The 24,720-nt window shown below is 42.7% G+C and overlaps 3 protein-coding genes across 13 annotated transcripts in view; 2 read left to right on the top strand and 1 right to left on the bottom strand.

The window, feature by feature from the left end:
• The first annotated feature begins 1,039 nt into the window (after window positions 1-1,039).
• On the top strand, window positions 1,040-3,117 carry fabp10a (fatty acid binding protein 10a, liver basic). Its single transcript, XM_060861878.1, has 4 exons — window positions 1,040-1,200; window positions 1,371-1,543; window positions 2,415-2,504; window positions 3,032-3,117. The coding sequence occupies exons 1-4, from the start codon at window positions 1,134-1,136 to the stop codon at window positions 3,080-3,082; spliced, it is 381 nt and encodes a 126-aa protein (XP_060717861.1). The 5' UTR covers window positions 1,040-1,133; the 3' UTR covers window positions 3,083-3,117.
• Window positions 3,118-5,045: 1,928 nt separating this feature from the next.
• srsf10a (serine and arginine rich splicing factor 10a) lies at window positions 5,046-9,799 on the top strand. Of its 2 annotated transcripts, XM_060861804.1 has the most exons (6): window positions 5,046-5,181; window positions 6,551-6,657; window positions 7,570-7,671; window positions 7,943-8,114; window positions 8,362-8,412; window positions 8,800-9,799. In XM_060861804.1, the coding sequence occupies exons 1-6, from the start codon at window positions 5,117-5,119 to the stop codon at window positions 9,101-9,103; spliced, it is 801 nt and encodes a 266-aa protein (XP_060717787.1). In that variant the 5' UTR covers window positions 5,046-5,116; the 3' UTR covers window positions 9,104-9,799. The 2 variants fall into 2 exon arrangements, with proteins under 2 accessions (XP_060717787.1, XP_060717788.1); XM_060861805.1 differs by lacking the exon at window positions 8,362-8,412.
• Window positions 9,800-10,620: 821 nt separating this feature from the next.
• ubr5 (ubiquitin protein ligase E3 component n-recognin 5) overlaps window positions 10,621-24,720 on the bottom strand; it is a 34,423-nt gene continuing 20,323 nt past the window's right edge. For 3 of the 10 annotated variants that reach the window (XM_060861936.1, XM_060861940.1, XM_060861937.1), the window contains exons 26-58: window positions 24,599-24,696; window positions 24,265-24,419; window positions 24,079-24,170; window positions 23,510-23,656; window positions 23,198-23,316; window positions 22,557-22,683; window positions 22,222-22,351; window positions 21,917-22,077; window positions 21,507-21,746; window positions 21,221-21,344; window positions 21,021-21,132; window positions 20,786-20,917; window positions 19,778-20,035; window positions 19,170-19,438; window positions 18,806-19,017; window positions 18,355-18,588; window positions 18,177-18,250; window positions 17,856-18,028; window positions 17,605-17,730; window positions 17,299-17,516; window positions 16,961-17,081; window positions 16,514-16,859; window positions 16,210-16,297; window positions 15,834-16,014; window positions 14,091-14,221; window positions 13,912-13,972; window positions 13,622-13,800; window positions 13,451-13,535; window positions 13,152-13,307; window positions 12,783-12,896; window positions 12,340-12,484; window positions 12,069-12,154; window positions 10,621-11,351 (exon numbers count right to left, since the gene is read on the bottom strand). In XM_060861936.1, the coding sequence (XP_060717919.1) occupies window positions 11,139-11,351; window positions 12,069-12,154; window positions 12,340-12,484; window positions 12,783-12,896; window positions 13,152-13,307; window positions 13,451-13,535; window positions 13,622-13,800; window positions 13,912-13,972; window positions 14,091-14,221; window positions 15,834-16,014; window positions 16,210-16,297; window positions 16,514-16,859; window positions 16,961-17,081; window positions 17,299-17,516; window positions 17,605-17,730; window positions 17,856-18,028; window positions 18,177-18,250; window positions 18,355-18,588; window positions 18,806-19,017; window positions 19,170-19,438; window positions 19,778-20,035; window positions 20,786-20,917; window positions 21,021-21,132; window positions 21,221-21,344; window positions 21,507-21,746; window positions 21,917-22,077; window positions 22,222-22,351; window positions 22,557-22,683; window positions 23,198-23,316; window positions 23,510-23,656; window positions 24,079-24,170; window positions 24,265-24,419; window positions 24,599-24,696 (5,107 nt within the window). In that variant the 3' untranslated portion in view covers window positions 10,621-11,138. The remainder of the gene's footprint in view (window positions 11,352-12,068; window positions 12,155-12,339; window positions 12,485-12,782; window positions 12,897-13,151; window positions 13,308-13,450; window positions 13,536-13,621; window positions 13,801-13,911; window positions 13,973-14,090; window positions 14,222-15,833; window positions 16,015-16,209; window positions 16,298-16,513; window positions 16,860-16,960; window positions 17,082-17,298; window positions 17,517-17,604; window positions 17,731-17,855; window positions 18,029-18,176; window positions 18,251-18,354; window positions 18,589-18,805; window positions 19,018-19,169; window positions 19,439-19,777; window positions 20,036-20,785; window positions 20,918-21,020; window positions 21,133-21,220; window positions 21,345-21,506; window positions 21,747-21,916; window positions 22,078-22,221; window positions 22,352-22,556; window positions 22,684-23,197; window positions 23,317-23,509; window positions 23,657-24,078; window positions 24,171-24,264; window positions 24,420-24,598; window positions 24,697-24,720) is intronic. The other 7 variants (XM_060861943.1, XM_060861944.1, XM_060861938.1 and 4 more) reach the window with 6 other exon arrangements.

Here is a 24,720-nt window from a genome sequence, read left to right as displayed (position 1 = left end):
AGTTCCACAAACAGCTGTGATATCGATATAATAGTGGTGTGTAAGTGGTTACTGCACTGCTAAGATACTCAACACCCAACCACATCATATCTGCTCAGTCCCTTTCCATTGATTAACAAACTGTGCATTGCAATAGATGGGCTACAGTCTGTGTCACTGACTAGTGCAAAAGAAAATCATCTTTAATATCTTTATTAACTGCTCTATCCAGGTCAGGAATCTATACCTAAGAATACACTTGGATTCATACAGACATGTGGATTCATTGTTATTACTGGGTATTTGTAGCTCTCTCTGATCTTCCTATAACAAGCCTGCACTATTTTCCAGTCAGTTAGTAGAAACCAATTTTGAGTGCATTCATGGCTTCCTATAGAAGATAGAGTTCACCGTTTGGACACCAACCCTTTGCAGTGCATTTTGCGAATCCCTAGGTGCACCAAATGGGTAGGGAGTGTTGCTACATTGCAGCTACAGGTTGCCTGATTCGATCCTAAACTGAAGTTTGGAATGTTCTCCCTGTGTGGATTTTCTTTCCAGATTCTCGCTTTTCCGCCTCCAAATAAAAACATGCTGGTACATAGACCGTAAATGATCATTTGCCCTGAGGTGTGAACAATGTGTGAATGTGTATAAGTATGGTTCTCTTCTGTGGAATGGTGCCCAATGCATGGTGTATTTCTGCCTCAATACAAAGATATGGATAGACAGATCAGATCCACGACCGGGATAAAAGAGTTACTGAAGATTGATTTTTTTGTTGTTTAATTTCAGGTGTGTGCTTGATCAGATTCTGCTTTTAAAGATATCTAGGAGAAAATGATCTTATATTAACATATTTTCATTTTGTCTCAATCTCAATTTGATCAGAACTATATTGATAATGTATATAATTGGTCCATGGCTCTTTACTTTGGCATTGTATCATGTCTGAATGTCAGTAAGGTTACCAACCCTAAAATGTAACTGAACTCTGGGTTATCCAAACAGAGGGATGTTAATAATTAAAAATGCAGGAGTGCCCATTTCCCCTTAATATATGTAGCTGAGGCACAGTGTGCGGCTCTACGTGCTGAACATAGCTTCAGAAATCTGTCTTGTGGTGAAGGAGACACCAGACAGGATCGTTAGAAATGGCCTTCAATGGAACGTGGCAGGTTTATGCTCAGGAAAACTACGAGGAGTTTCTCAGGGCCATATGTGAGTAAGCCACTTAATATGCCACACTGCAATATAAAGCAAAAGATAAATTAACGATATAATGTCATTCAAGTAGTTAGATATGTATATATGTATAACTACACAATGAGAATTAGCCACTAATTTAACACAACATTCACAATATAGTTCTACTCTAAATTGTTATTCAGCACTACCTGAGGATGTCATCAAGCTGGCCAAAGACATCAAACCTGTGACAGAGATAAAACAGACAGGCAACGACTTTGTTATCACTTCAAAGACCCCTGGAAAATCGATCACTAACTCCTTCACCATCGGCAAGGAAGCTGAAATCACCTCCATGGATGGAAAGAAGATCAATGTATTTCCAATCATTTTAATACCGTTTATTGTTTAACACTGGTGTTATCAGGTATTGTTTGGTTGAATGGGCTAGTTGGTTAATCACCATACAACAAATCATACAACATACAATTTTATTAAGTTGTAGCTACGTGCTTGTGACCAAAAGGTTATGATCCTAAATCTTAGGAGTGTCACTAAAGAAACCTTTAACACAACTTTTTTTTTTTAGAAAAATAGATTTGCTAATTTGTGCAGCAATGCTAGCAATTACAAAAAATCCTATCCTTGTAAAACTGCTGTCCCTTTTCCCCCATCTTTGAGATATTTCTTAAAAAGTCTATTAATAATCTACAAAAATGTCAAAGCAAACATTAAAACCTGATCTGATGTCTTTCCTCAGGATATTATATTTTCTAAGCTGGATTGCTAGCTAATTTTGCTAAGCTATCTCCCTTTCTAGCTAGTTATCCATAGGCTGTCATATTGGCTAGTTAGCATATTATTTTGTATATCTTTTCAGTGTAGCAGCGTTGTAAGAAACTTTTCAAGTAAACTAGCTTATTATCTGGTAGGCAAGCTGACTAGCATGATAGCTACTTAAATCTATCACACTTCATCTTTTAGAACTGGGGTTTAGTTAGACTTTCTGAGGTAAAATGTGAGGTAAATGTAGCTATTTCCCCCAATTACTTTGTTGTTTGAATCCACCATCCCCAGATTTATAAACACTACTACTGAACACACTTAATTAATCTCCTACAATTTGCTAATTAGCTGTAAGTGGATCTATGTGTGTTTATGGTAGACCAACGTCTGCAGGACAGTGTGTCCTGATTCTGTAACCTAGATGTGAATCTGGACACATCTCTCATCTTTGTTCCTTTCAGTGTGTTATAAAAATGGAGGGAGGAAAGCTCATCTGTGACTCAGACAGGTTCTCACACAAGCAGGAGATCAAGGATGGAGAGATGATTGAGGTATGTATCTGTAAGGAGCCCTACAAACACACAGATCTGTACGCTCACATATTAAAGAATCAGTGTGTCTTTTAGAGCCCTTTGGACTGAAATTGTAATGAAAATACTGACCATGCTTCCCCTTTCCACTTCACCAATCCTACCCTCTTTGTATCTCATAAGAAAAGGGTGAAAAGATATGAACGGATATGCTTTGGTTTGGGGAAAAGCTAATTTCTGGGCAAGAAATGAATACAAACAGAAGTTTAGAATACAAATAGAAGTGAAGAAGCTGGTCGAATGCATTCCATGCAAAGATCATGAGTTACACTTATTCTGAGATACTTTTAAAGATTACATTATTAAAACAGGAATAGAAACATTTCTAACATTACAAACAGCACCTTTAACACTTTGCAAAATGACAATGCTGCATTTTAATTATTGTTTAATGGCAATATTTGAGCTTTCAAATATTCCGATTCATCTGACATTCTCTCTCTCTCTCTCTCTCTCTCTCTCTCTCTCTCTCTCTCGTGCTCTCTCAGACTTTGACTCTGGAAGGAACCACCATGGTCAGGAAGAGTAAAAAGTTGTGATGTGACTATTTAAATAAAACTGTCAATCGTCAAAATATCGAGTACAGTCTTTTTTTTATTTATTTATTTTTTTAATAGTGGCTAATTAAACATTACATACTTACTTCTTAACATCTTACTTTATTTATATTATTACTATATGAATTTTACTTTAACATTATTTCCCCTGCACTGTTTATTGAAACTGTTTATTGTGTGTTTGGTTATTAGACGACCAGAATGATCTGGCTATTTATATTTTACGTTGTAAGAGATAAGATTTAGGCTACATTGAATAAACAGGAGGAATAAAACAGATTAGGTACTTTTCAGTAGTATGCAATCTGGGGCATACTTAATGTGACCCATACTCAGAATTCGTTCTCTGCATTTAACCCATCCAAAGTGCACACACACAGTGAACACACATACACACACACCGAGATTTGGTGCCTTGCTCAAGGGCACCTCAGTCGCGGCCAGCCCGAGACTCGAACCCACAACCTTCGGGTTATGAGTCAGACTCTCTAACCAGTAGGCCACGACTGCCCCACCTGTTATTGATTTGGGATAACTAATATATATATATATATATATATAACATTTCTTTGACGTTATATATATATATATATAACGTCAAAGAAATGTTCTTGAATAGCAATGTTAAACGATTCCTCCTTCCTTGTACTTGCAAGTCTTTTTGGATAAGCATTAGTACCCTGCTTATAAATTTCTCCTTGCTTCATCCTTCTATTTTGTATGATTTAATCCTGCTGTATCTTACAGTTTCTATATTACTGACCTTTCTTAAAATATATTTTTAAGCTGAGCTATTTATGTGCTAGGTGACATGGATTTGAAATGAACCAATCAAGGCTTTCAGCTTTAATTCAAGTGTTCAAAAATATTGCATTAAAGGTTTGACATAATTTTGACATAATTAACCTGTTAATAAATATAAGGATTTTTCAGTCAATGAAATGCCTGAAGTCTGGAATCCATGGACATCACTAAATGCTAAGACTTTTATTGCAGCCTTCTGTTTTGAGGTCAGGTGAATGACTGCTTATCTATCCGTTAGTCTGTCTTTGGTTAAAGCTGGGTACTTGGGACAGTCTTTTTGAGAATATTAATTGGAAATTGGTTTGGACTTAATAATAATAATATGTTTTGCATTAACAATAAAATTAGTGATGTATATTTTAAAATTAAGCACTTAATTTATCCAACAAACCAATTTCTATAAAAATTTAAAAATAATACATCAGATTCTTGTACATTTTGTAAAATAAATACAGAATCTGCTGTGCACCTTTTTTTATTGTATGTACACTAGTTTGTTTGTTTGTTTTTTTTGATTGATGTCGAAAGTGTGTTTGAATCATTGAAGGCATATCATAAAAAATTAATATACAGAAAAAATATGTTCTTTTTTGTATGAGGAAAGTAAAATGGCAAAATGTCATATTTTTATTTTAAATCTTGTTATCTTTTTTATTTGGAAAGTTTCACATCCATAAATGTAAAGTGGTCTGAAAAGAAACCAAACATTTTAAGCTGGAAATTAAAACTTATTTTGAAACTTTAAGGACTCACGAACTGAAAAGCTGCCAAAACTATGGACTTTTAATTAACAAGGCTGTTAATTTTATTTCTCTTTTCTAAATGAATTATATTGCTCCATTCCCCTTCTTTGTATTATTTTTTCTTTCTTTCCTTAATGTTATGTTAAAATTTTAAGATTTGAACAATATGGCATTTCATTTTATGTTATCATTTGTTATTAAAACAATAAAAAAAACATTATATATTATTATTATTTATATATTTTTCTAGTATTATTTATAATATGTAATTTTTTTGTATTAATTTTTTTTATTTATTTTAAAAAAAATAAAGCTGAGTACTATTTTAGCGCATGCGCACTATCACGAATATGACGTCGAATACAACGAGTCACTAACGCGCATGCTCAGAACTCAAATTCCCGACGTTGGCGGCCTACAGAAAGGTTGTACTGTGTGTCTCGACAGTTTATAGTCGGTTTATTGCGACATGGCGCGGTATTTGAGACCTCCAAACACTTCTCTTTTCATCAGGAATATTTCTGATGAAAGCAGGTAGGTTTTCACAAGAGCCACATAATGTTAATTTAGCCTCAGGACAGTTTTAAACAGACAAGAAATCAAAAACGAGCGGCTGAACGTAGCGTTTGCGTTCGGCGGCGTGCCTACGTCACAGGGACTGACGCACGCACTAGCGTACTAAATAGTGTGTAGAAATAGTACGCGAGGCGAATACGGTGGCTTGGCGGTTCCGGTATGCCTGCGTACTACTTAGTGTGCTAGTATGGACTCGCTTGTAAAGTATTGGGTTCCTTAGTGCTAATAACGACTACCACGGCTATAGCGATGCTTATGTTTGTTTATAAAACGCGTTTTTTAGGAATTCTGAAAAATAAATAAATAAAAAAACATTCGGTTGTAAAAAATAAATAGATACGTTTAAAACAGCTACCAAAAAAAAGGTACAAGGTTAAAAGCGGCTCGGCTAGCATGCTATCGTGGCTAACTCTGCTAGCTTAGCATGCTAAGTAGGCTAACTAGCTTAGCCTGTTAAGTAGGCAGCTAAAAATAGGTCATGAAATGAGAAGGAGTTCTGGGAGACTAAAAAAATGCTACTGTGCATTTTAAATTTAGAACCAAATGTTAGTTCGGGTTTTTTTTTTATTTTATTTTAAAAGTTGCCCTAAAACAAATTAGTCATGTAAATTATCTAACGACCTTAAATGGCCTGTTCTGTTCGAGTTGCCTTTACCACGTGGTCTGCTGAATAAATATAATTTTACTCATTAGGTATCACTGGGGATGTCCTTTATAACACCAGAAGTGTCTTTAGATCATTTCTGTCTGTTAACTCCACATCTAACCAAGTGAAGACAAAACCTACTAACATTCTAGTGTGTTTTGCATAATAAACCTGTGTGTCTGTGTGAAATGTTACTTATTCTTGAAGAGTTTATAGAATAATATCGAATATTGTGTGTGTGTGTGAAGGAGTGTGTGAGAGAGAGACTGACTAATAAAATATTGAATGGAGTTTTGAAGGGTGCACAAACTGGTTTGTAATATAAATTGGGTATTATTTGGTGTATATATTAATGTGCTTGTATGGCTAAACTGAAGATGAGGGTATTCATATAAAATTAAAAAAGCTGATTTTTTTTTTTACACTTCATTGGTAATGTTCAGCTTGTTTCAGTGTTCCTTTATGCCACAGGTTCCCTGGAGAACCTTCTCTCCTTTCATGTGCATTTTTTTTTAGACCTTTTTACTTCCCTGCTCTAACACACCCATGTGAACGCTGATAAATATTTGAAACAGGAGTGTTAAAGCAGGGAAAGAACCACAATATGAAGAAAAGGTTTTTTTTTTCCACGCTAAACTTTCTTCAGACAAATGAGTGAACTATGATTTCATGATGCTTTAGGCCAGAGGATTTGCGTCGTGAGTTCGGTCGTTACGGCCCTATTGTAGATGTCTACATTCCCGTTGACTTCTATTCCCGTCGGCCAAGAGGATTTGCATACATTCAATATCCTTTGTAAGCAATCAAGCAAGTTTGTTTGTTGTTTTATTTGTGGGTTTTGTTGTGTTTTTTTTTTTTTTTGGAGGGGTAACAAGAAATCCTAATGTGGTATTCCAAAAGGAAAAATCTGAAAGTGAAAATGTGAGATCTAATTTGATTGTATTCTGGCCATTATGTCTCCTAACTGCTATTTCTTCTGTTGTCTCAGAAAATGTAAAGACATACAGTTCTGGAGACCGTCCCTCCAAAGAGTATTTAAGAGTAAAGACCGAAGTAGAGTAGATTGAAGCCAAAGAGCCCGTAAGGATTCAGGCGCCAAGCGATAGAGGGGAGAGAAAGAGAAAAGTTAAAGCTCGAAGATTCAAAGTGGAGAAAAAGAGGGCACCTGTTCCAAACAGAGAGAGGAAAAGAGCAAAAGATAATGGGGCAAAGACAAGCAGGAAACCTCTCAAGGCCTTCTGGGAAGCACTTAAAGAGAATAAAGGTCAAGCTCAAGGTCAAGCATGTTAAAGGTAACGAGTATTAACTTTTGTATCCTACCTTTGCTGTAGTCTTTTCATTGTCCCCTTTTCCTCCCCCAAGTCAGTTTTCTAATCTTACCTGTGTCATGAACTCTTCAGAGTTGATCCATGTTAATTTCGTAATTCTGCTTGCCAAACAATTTTATCAATTAAGACGAATTTATGAACGCTTAAAAAATGAAATTGCCGTTTGATTCAGTAATTACTCCTCCCCTGTGCATTCTGACTTCTCCATATTGAGCTCATGTTGCTTTCTCTTTCATTAACAATGTTACGTTTTACTGCTAAAACAAACGTCGTGTCGTCCGAGATCCTGTCTGGTGAACGTAATTGTGTCCATTTGATTAGCCTCTGTGTCAGTGTTTGTTAAAACGGAAAGCCTTAACAGCATTAGCACATTCGAGGATGTCCGTGATGCAGAAGACGCGCTTCACAACCTGGACCGGAAATGGGTCTGCGGACGGCAGATTGAGATCCAGTTCGCCCAAGGAGACAGGAAAAGTAGGAGTCTGGTCATTTTATGTCTCTAATTATACCAGTGTCTGGTCGTGCGTCTTTTAAGCAGCACTGACGATACCGGTGTTTCTTGCTCTCGCACACTGAAAGGAAACACCAGGAAGTTTCTGATTCTTTCTCTGAAGTGTGGTTTTGTGGATTTTGTTTTTTCTGTTCTTACTTTGCATTCTGAGTCATCGAAACTCCTCGGCCTCAGATGAGTCTGTTTTCATTTTGAATGCTGTGTGCGTGTGCCCATTGTTACTTTGTCTCTCAGCCCCAACTCAGATGAGGTCCAAAGAAAGGCGATCTCCTCGCAGCTTCTCCAGATACGACGATTATGAGCGCGATGGCCGTTACCGGCGCTCTCGGAGTCGCAGCTATGACCGACGTCGCTCTCGAAGCCAATCATACGAGCGCAGACCTCGTCGTTCCGATAGTCCCAGAGAGTGAGTCATGCCTTTACTGGCCTCTGTTTGGTTAATTCATACTTTATTCAGTGTTCAGTTACTCAGATATGTGATATTAAGTTTCTTGTGTAAGAAATACCCTGTATAATCTTAACGTGCTCCCACACCATTGCCGCTCTTTTTGGACTGAAAACCTGCGTACACACCAGCTTTGTGGATAAGTCTGGACTCCCCTGCTGTAGTTATTCTAAAGGTGATTTACTTTTTTTTTTTATTTTTAAATTAGCTCCCGCTCTTATGGCAGACACAGGCGAAGCCGAAGCCGTGACAATGACAGGTGGGGTGTCCTTTTTTTTTTTTTTTTTTGAGTCTGAGTAGAGTCCACACTGAAATGCACTTCTTCACCCACCCCTTGATGCATCATGCTGACGAGCTGAAGTTTAGCAGTTTCATTTGGCTGACCACAGTACTTTTTTTTTTTTTTTTTTTTTTTGGTCCTGTGTGGTTTGATAGTTCCTTCATTATGTGGTATTTCATTTCCATTTAGTGCGAGTTTGAGAAATACTCAACATTTTCTTTGATATTTTCGGTATAGGAAAAATCCATGTAATAGACTTTTTTTTTTATTTATTTTTTTTTCCCCCCTACCTTCTTTCTTCGAAAATCTCTTTAGCTAAAGCCAGTTTGTTTCGTTCTAGTGTAAATGCCATTTTGCCCATTCCAGGTCAAGGCAGAGACGAGATCACGGTCGAGGGCACCGCGGTGCTCCTTCTCGCAGCCGCTCAGGTTCACGTTCCCCTTCCCCTGACTCCAGAATCAAGATGAAAAGTCGGAAGTCCCGTTCCGGGTCCCGTTCGCCTCATCCAGCTGCAGGCAAGGAACCACCACAATCCAGCGGCGCACAAGAGGACGAGGACGCTCGCCCAAGATCAGCTTCTCGCTCCTGCTCTCGCTCAGCCTCACGTTCCCGGTCACGCTCGCGTTCACGCTCCAGATCCTGGGCCGGACACAAATCCGGAGGTCATTAGGACTCTCGGTGTGAGGAGCGGAGTTGTATAATACTGTAACTTATGCAGCTCTCTGGCAAACTGATCATGTAAAGGCCATTTTTTTGGTTAGTTTACATTTTTGCAGGTTTGCTCGGGAAAAACGTGATTCTTGTCTCCTGCTCAGCAGATTTCAGGATCAGTGGATGTTTGCGATTTGATAAACACCACCCTGCATCGGTATTACTGATTATTAATCAAATGTAAATCAGTGGGGTTTTTTTTTAATAGCTTGTTTTGTTTTCATTTTTGTGATTTAGCTAAAAGGCTGGTGGTGGAGGCCTTTGATCAAAAAAGGTGCAGGTGAATTAATGCTTGTATTTTGTTTAGACATCTAGTTCAGCAGCAGAAGCATTGTAGAGTGCAGTATTTTCAGTGTTTATTTCCTGTAACGGATATGAACGGTTTCGGTTTGTACAGATCTGATTTTTAATCCATCATCTTCTCCAACATCCATTAAACCTCTCGTAGAAACTGTTGTCTTCCAGATTACACATTAATGCCACCACTTTTTTTTTCTTTTTTTTTTTACACAAAAATGTTTCGTAAATGTGTTCGTTTCCCTTGTTCTGTCCTGTTGCTGATCCTACAGCAACGTTTTACTCTTTTCATGCTAATGATGGATCAGAGGAAAGAGAGAGAGCTCCTGTATGTGAATAAAAACCCTTTTGTTGTTAACAGGTTGTTTGTGTGACTGATTAGTCTATTACCAACCGGTCATTTACATATTAATCTTCATACTTGTGTCTAACAAGCATTTAAAATATGATCGTACACAGACTGCAGGGAGAAATATAGATGTGTGCGAGATTCACCTTATTTACTGAATAGTAACATCACAAACGCTGACTGGTGATTCATCTGAAGCTGAACCTAGAACTGATCTCTTTACTCAATTTCAAGCACCTAGATGTTTTCACACACAATGATAATGTTGGAAAAATGGATTTATTAGCTAGCCTCTCCTGTGAAAGTGAAGAAAAATGTGCTACATTTTGGAAAGCTCTGAATTTCCTATTGTAGAGGAGAAAATATAGAACGTTTTTGAGCGGCATGTACCTGATGTTCCTTATTCTGAACAGAAAATCTAGCTTTTAAGGATTATTTTCATTCTCTGCTTAGAGAGAGAAATCTAAAAGAGCTTAAGAACCAGGACACAAAATCCACTTATCCCAAATCGACAACCATAACCTCCACAATGGTCACAGGCAGGTGTATGATAGACAGATTATTTAATATATACAGTAACTCAAGCGTTTGCAAGTCCTGTTCTGCTTGGGTGTTAAAGTAAAATCTGGTTATTAATTAAAAAAAAAAAAGTCTGCATAATATAAATGCTGTTATTAAAGCACACGAGCCTGATGACGACGTTACCGTGTACTTACATGCATTTTCACTCTATCCTAATTGAATATATTGAAATGTCAACAAAATACCCAAATCTCTCACAGAACCTGTTAAAGTCCATATTTAAGTACATAAAGTGATCAAAAGATGAATTAATGGTTTGCATCCAAGTTTATTTTGAAATTCCCTACGCCCCCTATACAAGAAAACTGACTTTTTTTCCACAAAGGCAGCAGTGAAACTCTCAGTCGTAATGTTTATGTTCAGGGCAATAAAGAAGGGGAAAACAAATTTATAATCACAGTGAAATCTTTCTTTTTCTTTTAAATACATCTGCTGTCATCTTTGGCTGCAGTTCGGCAGACAGTTTGCTGTCGGGCCGTTTTTTTTTTTTTCCTGGGGGAGTTACAGTTCGAGCCAATGGAGCCAATGCAGGAATGTACGTTTACTCAGAAAATGGAAATAAAAACGTGTGGTGGAGTTGTTCACAACCCAGACTGCAAAAAAAAAAAAAAGCAGGGGGAGAAAAAAAAAAAAATAAAATACTTTTTACCGCCTAGGATGGGACAGCACTTTCTTTTAAATTTCATAAAACTGTATAGACAAAAAAAAATCTACAAAAATGGAACTAGTAATATTACACAACATGTAAGTCAACACTCGTCGACCTCTACACAAAGCCGAAGTTCTTGGTCTTGATGGCGAGGAGGAGCTTCTGCTTGAGGATCTGTTTGGAGGAGTAAAGCGGAACGTAGAGGCGCGAGATGCACGTGTTGGCCGTGGGAAGGTGTTGGTCGTCTGGAGGCCTGATGGTGATGGATGGCATCGGCTGAAAACCTTCCTCGCTGGCAGGCAGGGACGGGCTGGAAGTCCAGAAATACACCTGTGGCACAGAGACGTGGTTCCTGTCATCTTGTCCGTATACGGAGGCGCCGACGTCGCACACAGTAAAGCATGATAGAGAAATAATCTACTGTCTAAACATTAATGCATGAAAATGACTAAATTATACATTAGGGCAATTTAAATAAAAGACTATGATGATAAAAAAAAAAAAATGACTAAGTGCTACTGAAACACTCAATTTAAATCCTGAGCCTATTAAATATACTTACATGGGCGTTATTCAGCGTGTAAACTGCACTCTATTAGTAGTGTATAGTGTGTGTGCACATTATACACACACACACATGTGTACAGATCAATAGCTTCAGATGACAAACAAATCAGAATGGGGGGAAAAAACGTGATCTCGTTGACCCGATACGGTGTAGTTCGAATATTTCATAAACGGTAACGATATCCAGATAATACACAAATGTGGAGCAGACGGTTAGTAAAGCAGCTGAATATCTAAATACACAACAAAAACCTTGAGGCAGATGAGCTGCACCAGTAAGAGCACAGAGAGAAAAGCCAACAGACGATGTTGATATCTCACATGAACGTTACCTGAAGCACAGGATCTAAAGTTTTATGAAGATGATTTTTTTTTTGTTTAAATGGCTGAATGGATGGATAACTGCACGAGTGAGCAGGTGTACTTGTGTTCTTATTCAAGTGGCAGGCGAGTACGTATGACTAAAAGGACGAGTCTTACCAGATCCTGCCTCTCGGTCATACTCATTTTCTCCACAATGGACCAAAACCAGCGTTTAAACTGCAACAGCTTCTCTGCGTTCTCACCTGGGGATCAAACCAGAACAAACAGGTGCATGAACAACCCTGTGAGATGCGATGCGAACCTTCGGTCGGTCTCCAGAACTGAAATGGAACTGAATTAAGAGCTGTTATGAAATCTGAGGAAACGGCTGGGGATTAATAGGACACTACGGTGCTGAAATCAGATGGACAAAAATCAGGTTCTGTACCAGATTCATCGTTGAAGGAGGTGAAGCTGATGAGCATCTGAACGTTGACCTCGCCGCAGCCGTTGACGAGCAGTCGGAAGTCTTCGGCCGTGAGATCCTCCAGGGCGTTCTTAGGGAGCACGTCCAGGAGACCCTTCCTCATGGCCTAATAACATTTTGTTTACTTAGTGTACTTAAATGCAGGTAGAAAAACTAACGGAAAAACTCTCGGTTACAACCGATAAAAAGACGCGCAAGTATGTCAGCTCATCCAAAGCTAAGAATCTGCTACACCGTTATCAATAATGTCCTCTAAAAGCTACTACAGTAGCTATAAAACATGGATATAGACTTAGAACCTAGACAATGCTGACCTACAAGCGTGAGACGCAGCTGGAACACAGAACGTTAACCCAAAGTGCAATAATAAAGCATGTGATGGGGTTCTATAAACCTGTACTCACGTGCAGAGGCTGCTCGGCTACAACCAGCATCCTGTGTTCAGCGTATTTCCTCACGTACTCGTACACGTTCTGAGGGGTCACAGGGATGCTGCCTCCACCAGCCAGAAGCTCAACCTGATAAATACACGACCACAAAATTCAACCATCACCGACGTTAAAGCGATCAGAACAGAACAGTAGCATCATGTGGACAGCAACGAGCCACTGAAATTGGTATAAAAGAAATCAAATAAAATCAGCCTGACAACATTTATACCTTGTTAGCTAGAATTAGTCTGTAATGGTTGTGTTTAAGTGTTAGGTAACGATCAAGAAGATAAACAAAATGACAAAAATAACACTGCTATCTAAACCTCTCTACGATGTTACCTGTCCAGATCCTTCCTCCTTGCATAGGTCGATAGCAAAGGCGAGGTCCATGGCAGCAAACACGGCCTCGGCCTCGCTGGCCTGCGAGTGGCGAATCAGCTGGCGCAAACTCTCGTACATTACCGGGTCGAAGAACGCAAAGTCGTGCCAGTTCACCTGCGTCTCACAAACACACACGCAGACAAATCAGTTGCTAAAATTGTCTCATTTAAAATCAGGTTCTATTCAGCTTAGTGCACCAAATCAGAACCATCATAAGCACTGGGACATGTTATAAAATGGCTTCATACAACACCCACCTTTCTACCTAGCAACACTTTGATGACGTGCCTATTAAGGGTGATTGGGCACAGTTCATTCTGCAGAAGACACAGGCCGAGTATTCTGAAGAAAAGAGCAGAGAAACGTTCGTGAGGTCAACCGCATTCGAAATATCTCAAAAGGAACATCTTCGGTTTCCAGGTTCCTACCTGCCGATGTTACGGAAGCAGTTCAGCCTGGCCTCGGAGTTTTTGCCAGGCCGGGGTGAATAGAAGCCCCTCTTTCCAGGTTGGTAAAACAGAGGAGCGTTATCATCGCCGTCATCCGTATCGTCCAACTCCATGTCCACCACGCTGCGGGTGGAGGCGTGTCTCTTCCTGTTCTCCTGCTGCACAAATACACACCGTCAAAATCCTGAAACCACTGTTCGAGCCTTGCTTTTATGGTAAATGACTTCTCACCCAGTGCTATAACTACATACAAACATGTGGTCAGGTACCTGTGCTTTCTCTGGAGTGTCAAGGAGACCGAGATCCAGAATGCTATCAGCACCATTTTCCCTTTAAACAAAAAAAAAAAAAAAGGATGAGGAAGAGTCAGAGGTATTACTAGACAAATGGCATGACAGTCAGAAATAAAGGGAAAAGTCAAAAGAATTCATGACAAGGAAGTCAGTACCTTCCATGAGTGATTAGGAGCTCCATGGCCTCCTCTACACGAGCACGGAGAGAATCCTCACTGGCCAACAGCAGTAACAGCTGAGCAGGTGAGAGCTCCAGCAACATGCCTGTGATTTTACTGGCAAACGCCTGGAGAGAGAGAGAGAGAGCGAGAGAGAGCGAGAGAGACAGAGAGAGAGCGAGAGCGAGAGAGACAGAGAGAGAGCGAGAGCGAGAGAGACAGAGAGAGAGCGAGAGCGAGAGAGACAGAGAGAGAGCGAGAGCGAGAGAGACAGAGAGAGAGCGAGAGCGAGAGAGACAGAGAGAGAGCGAGAGCGAGAGAGACAGAGAGAGAGCGAGAGCGAGAGAGACAGAGAGAGAGCGAGAGCGAGAGAGACAGACAGAGTGAGAGCGAGAGAGACAGACAGAGTGAGAGCGAGAGAGACAGACAGAGTGAGAGCGAGAGAGACAGACAGAGTGAGAGCGAGAGAGACAGACAGAGTGAGAGCGAGAGAGACAGACAGAGTGAGAGCGAGAGAGACAGACAGAGTGAGAGCGAGAGAGACAGACAGAGTGAGAGCGAGAGAGACAGACAGAGTGAGAGCGAGAGAGACAGACAGAGTGAGAGCGAGAGAGACAGACAGAGTGAGAGCGAGAGAGACAGACAGAGTGAGAGCGAGAGAGACAGACAGAGTGAGAGCGAGAGAGACAGACAGAGTGAGAGCGAGAGAGACAGACAGAGTGAGAGCGAGAGAGACAGACAGAGTGAGAGCGAGAGAGACAGACAGAGTGAGAGCGAGAGAGACAGACAGAGTGAGAGCGAGAGAGACAGACAGAGTGAGAGCGAGAGAGACAGACAGAGTGAGAGCGAGAGAGACAGACAGAGTGAGAGCGAGAGAGACAGACAGAGTGAGAGCGAGAGAGACAGACAGAGTGAGAGCGAGAGAGACAGACAGAGTGAGAGCGAGAGAGACAGACAGAGTGAGAGCGAGAGAGACAGACAGAGTGAGAGCGAGAGAGACAGACAGAGTGAGAGCGAGAGAGACAGACAGAGTGAGAGCGAGAGAGACAGACAGAGTGAGAGCGAGAGAGACAGACAGAGTGAGCGAGAGAGACAGACAGAGAGAGCGAGAGAGACAGACAGAGAGAGCGAGAGACAGACAGAGAGAGCGAGAGACAGACAGAGAGAGCGAGAGACAGAGAGAGAGCGAGAGAGAGAGCGAGAGAGAGAGCGAGAGAGAGAGCGAGAGAGAGAGCGAGAGAGAGACAGAGAGAGACACAGAGAGAGCAAGAGAGTGACAGATTGAGCGAGAGAGTGACAGAGAGAGCGAGAGACAGACAGAGAGAGCGAGAGACAGACAGAGAGAGCGAGAGACAGACAGAGAGAGCGAGAGACAGAGAGAGAGCGAGAGAGAGAGCGAGAGAGAGACAGAGAGAGCGCGAGAGAGACACAGAGAGAGCGAGAGAGTGACAGATTGAGCGAGAGAGAGCACTTGTGTGAACATCACAATAGTCATCAAACAAAACTGTGGGGTAGTTTTATATTATATTATCTGACATCGTCTTGAATCTTTTTTCATCTCATCTGTTCACACCGAGCTTTGCTGTAACCGCTTAAGGATGAGATCTAGACTTTGTTCCATTCTGCAGTCATAAGAACTTGAAACATTCAGCTGATATCCCAACAGAACAGGAGTTGTATCACGTCACCATGCTCAATGTTTCAGTACAACTTTCCTGAGTCTGCTGAGTGGATACATACCGGCTGCATGGCATGGACACGGGGGTACAGACGCTCCCCTAAAGCCTGCCTGTGAGCGGGCAGCGGGTCCGGCTCGTCACTGGGGTTCCCCTCTGACGCGGGACGGAACGGCCTGGTGTCGATGGACAGCTGTCTCCTAGAGTCCCTGGAGCATACGAGCGTACGGAACACGATTAGCAAGCTGAAGGGTTTTAAATTGGAATAAACAAAAAAAAAAAAAAAAAATCATCATCAAATTATCGTCAAGCAAGACGACAATTTTATCGTCACAATGAAGGCAGTTCACTTTCTGACTTCAGTGAGCAGAACGCAAGGGACTAATAAGTTTGTGAGTAAAACGGTTTGTCAGGCTGCATCAGATGCAGCTCAGCCTCACCGGTCACGGTCTCTACGGGATCCTGCCCTCAGCCCACCGCTCCTCCTCTCCCTCTCCCGGTCACGGTTTCTCAAGCGCTGCATCAAATCTGCACGTAGACACACACTGAAAATCAGTCGCAATCTCTACAGCCGCTTCTATCGAGCTCATGGAACTTTTCAGTGTTGCGCTAATAAGGATAACAATTTTTTTTTTACAACAGCTTCAACAGCTGTCGAATATGGGAGCATGAAAAAGCTTGGTGAAACAGGAAGTGTGTTGCAACCACTTAATAACGATGATATTGTTAAGAGCTGAGGCTTACTGCTGGCCTGCATGCCCTTGCTGACACTCTGTACACAGTCCAGGTTGGGCAGTTTGTCGTTGGACAGAAAGGCCTGAGCGATGGCCGTGTAGAAGCTGCGTGCCACGCCGCTTCCCTCGCCAGGCTCGTCCTTGAACGTGACCTTGACGCGATGCACAGCCATAGGTGTGCTAGTGCAGCGCCGGCCAAAGTGCGTGTTGAGCTGACGCATGGTCTGCTGGATGAGCTGGTCACGGTCACGATCGACCTCCAAGGCCAGATCGCGAGACTGCAGGTTCCGCAGCTTCTCCATTTCACGCCGAAACTTTGACTCCTTCACCTCAAAGCCGCCGAGCTCAGTCAGGATCTGCAAAACGGACCACGTTGGAAGAGTTTGAGTAAACGTACGACCGTGACAGCTCTGGACTAACGGATCAAAGAATTGGGCCTTCACATCCCAGGACTTACAGATCCAGGTTCAGCCCCGACGTCCTCCATGAAGACACGGCCGAAGAGCTCGAGGGAGAGACGCCATCGTCCCAGCAGCATGTCGTGAGAGATCACCATGCCCATGAAGCTGCAGTGTGGACTGTAAGCACAACACAATTCAAAAGGGTATGAAAGCAAATTTTGCACGTTACAGCATTTTGTTTTTCATCCAATTTTTATTTAGCTCTTAAGAAGCTTGATGAAGTAAATCTTTAGGGCATGATAAAGTTAACAGAGGTGAAAAAACGGATAACGATAAAAACGACTAACTTGTACAACATGATGACGGTGTTAAACAAAACAAGGTTGATTCTTACATGAACGTAGGAAGGGGAGGACCTTCACTCTCAGTCAGCCCGATTTCTGCAAGCAGGCTGCTCTTTAACTGGGCAGCGAGATCATGAGGTGATGGGCCGGGCTTGGAGACGTCCATATCCTGGGTGTTGGTCTGCTGCTCTTCTCCACCCCTCTGCCGAGACTCCATACTCATAACGTTTTTCATGTTGGCTGAATAAGACATCTTTGTGGGCAGAATCTGGAGAGGAAGTTTACAAATCAAGCTCCATGATCTGAAAAATCTGATCAATTATTAAAATGTGATAGTATAAACTATATTTCTGTACCAGTGGTTCTACCTGTAAACAGTTCATGTCCACAGTGAGCTCAGAGAGACCTTTGCTCGCTATGTAGGAGGAAGAGTAGAGGCCTTGACTTGGCCGTCCGAACAGATCCTCCTTTCTAGCATTTGGCTATAACGAGGAGAAAACACATGTATTTTAGGAAACTCTCAATACATCATTAAAACCAGTACTGTGTAAATATTAGGTGATGGTTAGACACAACTGGTTTGGAGAAAGAAAACGAGAGCGCTGACCTGCAGCAGGTGAGGCTGGTCAGCCAGAGGGATGGCCTCGGCCACGGGGACTTCGAAGGGATTTGGTGGAATGCAGCCGAGGAAGGTCATGGAGTCGGAGCGACGGAAGAACGGGTGGTGTTGACCCGTTTCTGCGGGAACAGGCTCCTCCTCCTTATCCTGAAGGGTGGAGCCTATAAAGATAAACGCACAAATTCAGCTACGTTATTACTCCTGTAAGGACCACTGTCTTGTTTGTCCATCATCTGTCACCATTAGGGAACATAAACGTAAAAGTTCTGTATGTACATAAGTAAATAAGCTCCAGTGTGATGAACTCACTCTGATTGGTGTCCTCATCATTCTCATGCTCAGAGTCCTCGTTGTCCAACGCAAGTTCCAGGGGGTCGCGGTTCCTAACAGTGGAAAAAAAAATAAGTGGTTTGTGAGAAACTTTAAGTGCAACCTAAAGCCTTAACACATGAAGCGTTTTTCCAAAAAAATGACTTGAGCGTCTGACCTCTTCCTGTCCATCTGTGAAGTGTCTAGTGTGGTCTGTAGGTTCATGGCTTTTATCCAGTAAATGAGCGCCTGGAAGACGTAGGCCACGTGTTTCAGTGAGCACACGTCCAGCACGGGCAACACGTCAGAGTGCTCGTCGTTATGGGAGCGCATCAGGGAGAGCGCGTAGTTCAGGAAGTCTCCACGTGCTGACATCATGCCCTGACGAGCGGTCAACAAAGTAGCCGCACGCCTAGAGGACGCAAGAGTCAAAATCATTTAGTATGTCACTCGTTTTCCCACTTCAACTAAAAACCTGTACCTAGAATGAATCTTTAGCAACTCTCAAATGGTTTCCAAGGAGACAAGCGCTAAGTTACTTTAGTTTCCACTTACATTTCCCGTTACAAATCTAATCACTGAACACATTTATTTTCTGCCGCTCCTGATATTTCGCAATGTTCACTGACCTGCGTCCCTCCAGCGTTCGCAGGCTGGCCTCTTCACGTGCAGTCATGCGCTCCCTGCGTCCGGAGTGCTGCGACGCGTGCAGCGGGTGGCTCGGGTGTCCAGGGTCTCCTGCAGAGGACAGAGCTGAGCCGTAGCGCAACTGAGCCTCCGTTGAGTCCATGATTGACACCATCCAGTTCCACGTTGGCACCAGCTTCTCCTCCACATAGTTCTAGAGGATCAGATATAAACATATGCTGTGCTTTGCAGTTTGAACCCTTCATTCTCGAACACTGATAGTGCTGGTATTTGTTTGTTGCTTCGCCATTTTCTTGTTCGACTTTAGTTTTAGTGTCAAGTTTTCTTTCCCTTTTGTCTCCTTACCTGTAGGTTGACTGCATCCTGATAGGTGAGTTTCACTGCAGCGGGATACTGGGAGTAAACCAGGTGGTTGTATTTAGGGATGAGGCTCATAAGGTCAGAAATCTGGCGGATGACGATGCTGTAGGCTCTTGCCAGGCTGCTGGCAGACGTCAGGTAGCTGCTGGAGTTGCTGGCTTCCAGGGCTGCGGCTGCCGCCGCCGCACTGGTGCTAATGGCGCTGCTGCGGCGCAGGTTAGACGGGTCGATGTAAATGAGGCCTGCAGAACTCGCTATGAGACAGGTCAGGAACGATCAGATATAAAAATTGCCGTACGCTTCATTTACAATTTGTATTAAAATCATTCTATTGGTATTTAAAGCTCTTAGTAACGTAGTCTCAACAAAGTACTGTAGAATAAACCAAACCCCAGGCTTACACTTGTGTGGAAGGTTTTACGCTAGAAAATATTACCGCACGAAAATAAATTACATTTCAATACTGTGTAGAAAACGTACCAGGTACTCGTGCTGATTCCCTTAGAAGCTGTGAGCTTCCAGACTAAACACACTAAGCTTTGTCACTTCATAACGTGAGCGCTGAACACAGGAGGAGTGTAAACTTGGCCTACCTGCAGGAGTGGAGGAGCTGGCAGGGGCCCCTCCTGCTGTGCGCTGGCTCGGAGTAGTGCGCACGGCCCACTGCATGGAACGCGGGGCCTGAGCGGCGCTGTTGGCATGAGCAGAGCCTGTGGTCCTCTCGAGCGGTTCATCCAGCAGGTAAGTCTCCTGATCGGCGTCATCGCTCTGACTGCTGCTGCTGTCTGAGTCGCTCGAGTCGTTCGACTGTGAATCGTCCTCGGAGAAGAAAGCAGGCACGCTGCTGGCACCTTCGGGACGTAAAGCAGAAGAAAAATCTGTCTCAAAATTCACCATGCTCATTATTTTATTTTCACGTTCCCCCCCATACATGGTACGCAACGCAAGTACAGTAGAGAATATCCAAAGCACTAATGAACACAAACAATGCACAGCAAAAGGAGGAGGTGATTTCAGACAAGTGTGCATCCTACAGTATGTTAGCAATAATACCAAAACCATACAACACACCAACAACAGCAAAAAGAACTCGTACGCAAAGGTTTTGTTAAGGTGCTGTTTGTAAAATCAACAATTAAAGTGAAAACACGTTGTAAACAAAAACTCAAAAATACTCAAAATAACACTAAGCCTGCTTATTGACAGAGACAAAGAAACATGTACATTGCCTTATACTGTACAAATTATAGACTGGAAGTCTGTTCACACTTCATACCGGACCCTACAAATAAGCAACAGAGGAAAGAGGAGCTCATACCAAACAAAGGAAATGCCAGGGACACCCTACTTCCTGTAAAATGAGAACGTGTCCAATGAACTTAACACTAAAAGGAAAGCCAGTGGTTCATATCAGGACACGTTTGTGCAAAGGCATCTGATGAGCAAAAGCGGCGTTAAATATAAATAAATATAAAAACAAGGAAACAGAGCCATTACACAGGCGTCACACCCCTGCTTTTGCAAAATGTGCATTTAAGGTCTAAGGTTAATATTTTGAAGCACCTCTTATGTGTTTTCATTCGCTTTGTCAAATTTGGTACCTGCTTCGGAACCTGCCGTCGCCGCCGTGACGACACTGCGGCGCCCGCTTGCGTTGTCCTGGTTGCTATGGTTACTTTCGCTGTCACTCTCCGTCTCGGCAGCGGCTAAGAGATCGAGCTCCATGTCGCTTCCTGGAAAATCGCGTAGCAAAGAACGAACGAAACAATTAAGAATGAAATAAATGCAGCAAAAGAATTACGGTTACGGATCTAAAACCGAATACTGTCTCTTTACCATCTTCATCATGTTCATCGTGTTGGCCCTCAGCTTCTGCAGGCTCTTCCCCCTGCTCCTCTTGGTCGTCGTGATGATCTTCCTCCCCAGCGACCCCCTCAACCACCTCCACCTGGACACACCCGAGAGAAGACATTTTGTCTGATGTTTGTTTTAAGTGACATCAAAAAAAAAGCGGTGTTTGCGGATGGGTTCCTGACCTCCTCGACGTCAGCGGACACGATGTCGTCCTGCTCCTCGTCTCGTCCACGTGCGGTCTGTGATTGGCTGCTGCGGCGTGGCTGAGGGTTCCTGATGATGTAAGAGGAGGATGACTGGCTGGAGCTGAAGGACAAAGAAACAGTTACACGGTCACATACTAAGTGTCAGAAACAGGTGAATAAATCTAGCTTTTAATAATTGAAGTTCTTTTCCAACAAGGTTCTAAATAAGGAGTTACTGTTCCCATCATTTTGTGTGTGTGTGTGTGTGTGTGTGTGTTCTCACTTGTTGGACTGATCAGGTGAGGGCCTTGGGGGCAGCGGCTCCACAGAGAAAAGCTCCTCGCTGCCCTGCACGGCATCAATGCTGGTGCTAGCCAGCGTAAACGGTGCCGTCGGCCTGGCGATGCCCATGCGCACTGGCACAATCAGAGACTCGGCTACGTTACACAACTCCTCGACCGCGTATGGCAGCAGCGCCTGGAACACACGCCTGCACTTCCCTATTGGCTGCGGTACAAAGTTACTGCAGGACAAAGAGGAGCAAAGGGGGGAGAAAATAGACAACTTGTTAAAGAAAATTATTGTGCTTTAATGTTTTTAGAGAGGGGAAAAAAAGAAAGGATGCACCAATTACACCAACAGAAAAATTAATCTAGATGTTCAGCAAATATTAGCCAAAATTGGTCCACATACTTTTTCTTTTTGGATGAAGCCATTTCTACGCTTAGGATGACAAAAACCCTGGCGACAGATCGCAGGAAGCGGCGCGTGACGCAGATGGCCTCCTCTCTGCGTCCTGCCGTGTATTTGTTCTGCAGTTCCTTCACCAGTGTGCCCAGTAGGGTGTCGATGAACTAGACGAGGTAAAAACGACAAGATAATTAAGAAATCCAGTTTTGCGGCGCGATGAAGGCACATGGCACAACTCCTAGCTCAGGACATAACGGGGCGGGACAATGTGTTTGTGCTTATTTGTACATCAGCTCTGTCTGACTCACTGTGAGGTCTGGAGCACACTTGACAATGAGGCAGTGAGTGAAGCAGTCCAGCCTGATTGTACCACTCTGCTGATTCAGGTACATCTGCTCCTCTGGCAAGAGATGAGCAATCCGACTGCTCGCACTCAGCCTACAAAATAAACATGAATTAATATAAGCACACTAGTGAAGTGTAAATAAGTCCAATAATTAAACAATACAATTTTCAAACTGGCTAAACAGAGGTTTGAGCTGTCAGAATGAACTGAGCTTCAAATATTACTGTTTGGCTTTAGATTTAAGGAACACATTTCGACTTGCTAATGTGACATGAAGGATCTGATGGAAACACTTACGGATCTTTGTTCTCCTGCGAGCCAAACATTATCATGCACTTAAGAGCGTTCCAGTCTTGTAGCACGCGTTCCAGAGCCAGCTGGGCAAAACGCGGAGGTTCTAGGTCATGATCCGGCATGTCTGAGTCTATATGAGAGAGAGAGAGAGATGCAGAGAGAGAAAAAGAGGGCAAGAGATGCAGAGAGAGAGAGATGCAAAGAGCGAGCGAGTGAGAAAGAGAAAGATGCAAAGAGCAAGTGAGCGAGAGAGAGAGATGCAAAGAGCGAGTAAGCGAGATGCAGCGAGCGAGTGAGGAAGATGCAGAGAGCGAGCAAGAGATGCAGAGAGCGAGCGGGAGTGTGTGTGAGTGATTATGAAACAATATCACTGGATTAAACTGAATCATAATTGAGCTAACAATCTGGTTAATCTTTCATCACTAAATCGTGGTTTGAGTTTGACACAGAATTAGATTAACTGTAATCCTGCCACTTTCAGTTTCAGTGATGAATCATTTAGTAGCAGGATATACGAGAACAATTCTGGAAAACAGGGGAGTTCTCTAAACTCAGCAGCACATTAAGAGCCCCTGTGTCCCCGGTTCATGTAAGAAACATAATGTGCACTGCTGTAGTGAACCTGGGTGCGAGTTGTAGCGTACCTTCTGCATTAACGGCCTTGCGGTTCCTGTCCTCTCTGATACGGGGCGGCCGGTATTGACAGTGCTCCACGCTCTGCCGTGCAACGGTTTGCACCAGGAACAGCAAGATGTGCTCACCTCTGCAGGGACAGAGAGACCGAGGGAGAAAATCCAAAGACAATGAGGAGGACAGAGAGGTGGAGATCGATGATGGAGAAGATAAACATGCTGTTCAACGTGCTACAATCACTAGCATTATTCTAGTCTATAAGACATTAGGAATAGAATTGCTATAAAAACAAAGATAGTTATTAGCTTGGTGTCTGAACGCACCTGCTGTTGGGACTCGTCACTAAGTTAGTGGTGGTCAGAAGCCTATAGAGCAGGTCCAGACGTGCTGCTTTCTGCCCAGCAATCAGGGTTTTGCACTTACACTTCTCCCAGCAGTCACAATACGCAGTGGGAGAGGTTCTCTTTAGCCTGGAGACACACATTAAATTCTGTATCTTTAATACAGAATTCATACGTTTTCCTTTTCACAGCTAATCTCAGTCCGATTTCGGTGCATCGACTGCAGTGTTTTATGATGTTTTAATAGTTACCTCGTTACTTTAAGTTTGCAAAATGGCAGATTAAGTTAAAATGGCAAAGCTTTACGGTCCTGATTATTTTTCAGCTGACTGATTTATTTAGTTAGCCATTAGAAACTCTTTATGGAGATGACTGAAAAACAGAAACTAAACACTGCCCCCCCGCAGCCGAAAGTCTCTCACATAAAAAAAAAAAACCCAATGTTCAGCTCTTCAGGAAGTGATTACACAGCTCTGTGTATAAAAGGTCTGAAGTAAAGCTAAAGCAGCTCTGTCAAGTTTATGAGTCTACATGAATAAGAGTCTACTCACTTGCAGTCGTGACCTTTGTGGCAAACCCTGGCGCACTCGGTGCAGCAACATAGAGACTCCAGCAAACCACATGTCCTGCACTCAAAGATGTCCTAAACACACACACACACACAGTATGAGTAAAAAAACAATTTGTGGCTTTTCCGCTTTATTTTTCAACTGTGTAAAGTGCTGGGATGTGTTCACCTGGTTGATGTGCTCAGCTCCTGTCCAGGTGAAGCTGCAGGTGTCGTTACAGCAGAGCACGTAGAGCGGCGAGTCGTCGGGGTTCGTCCCCGCAGGACAGATCATTTCCATAAACACGGAGTTCACGTCGTCCTTGTCCCCGATACTTGACTCTCCTGCAGGTCACAAAATAAAAGTCATGAACCATGAATTTAAATTTAAAAAAAAAAAAAAAAAAAAAAAAAATGCTCTGAAGGTCATTTCATTGTAATAATTCGTTCAAATTGCTGCGTTAAGTCAGAAGGCTCAAAGCAGAAAAAGAGAAATAACGACGACATTTTATATGTAAACTCACCCTTGGCTATTTTCTGGGCTGCCTCCAGGACAGTGATGGCTGCTGGGTACGCCCTCCCGCTGACAGCTAGCATAAACGGAGTCATGCCTCGTGCGTCTCTATACAGCAACACGTACATATAC

Source organism: Tachysurus vachellii, chromosome 25 (genome assembly GCF_030014155.1).
Source record: "Tachysurus vachellii isolate PV-2020 chromosome 25, HZAU_Pvac_v1, whole genome shotgun sequence".
Classification (NCBI taxonomy): Eukaryota; Metazoa; Chordata; class Actinopteri; order Siluriformes; family Bagridae; genus Tachysurus; species Tachysurus vachellii.
The sequence above is the reverse complement of the archived record's forward strand: the minus strand, read 5'-3'. Positions and strand labels throughout refer to the sequence as shown.

Bases quoted from the DNA above. Each gene is read 5' to 3' on its own strand.
- fabp10a (XM_060861878.1), top strand. From the start codon at position 1,134: ATGGCCTTCAATGGAACGTGGCAGGTTTATGCTCAGGAAAACTACGAG. The intron at 1,544-2,414 runs GTATTTCCAATC...TGTTCCTTTCAG, and splicing joins TGGATGGAAAGAAGATCAAT to TGTGTTATAAAAATGGAGGG. The intron at 2,505-3,031 runs GTATGTATCTGT...GTGCTCTCTCAG, and splicing joins AGGATGGAGAGATGATTGAG to ACTTTGACTCTGGAAGGAAC.
- srsf10a (XM_060861804.1), top strand. From the start codon at position 5,117: ATGGCGCGGTATTTGAGACCTCCAAACACTTCTCTTTTCATCAGGAAT. The intron at 5,182-6,550 runs GTAGGTTTTCAC...ATGATGCTTTAG, and splicing joins AATATTTCTGATGAAAGCAG to GCCAGAGGATTTGCGTCGTG. The intron at 7,672-7,942 runs GTAGGAGTCTGG...TTTGTCTCTCAG, and splicing joins CGCCCAAGGAGACAGGAAAA to CCCCAACTCAGATGAGGTCC.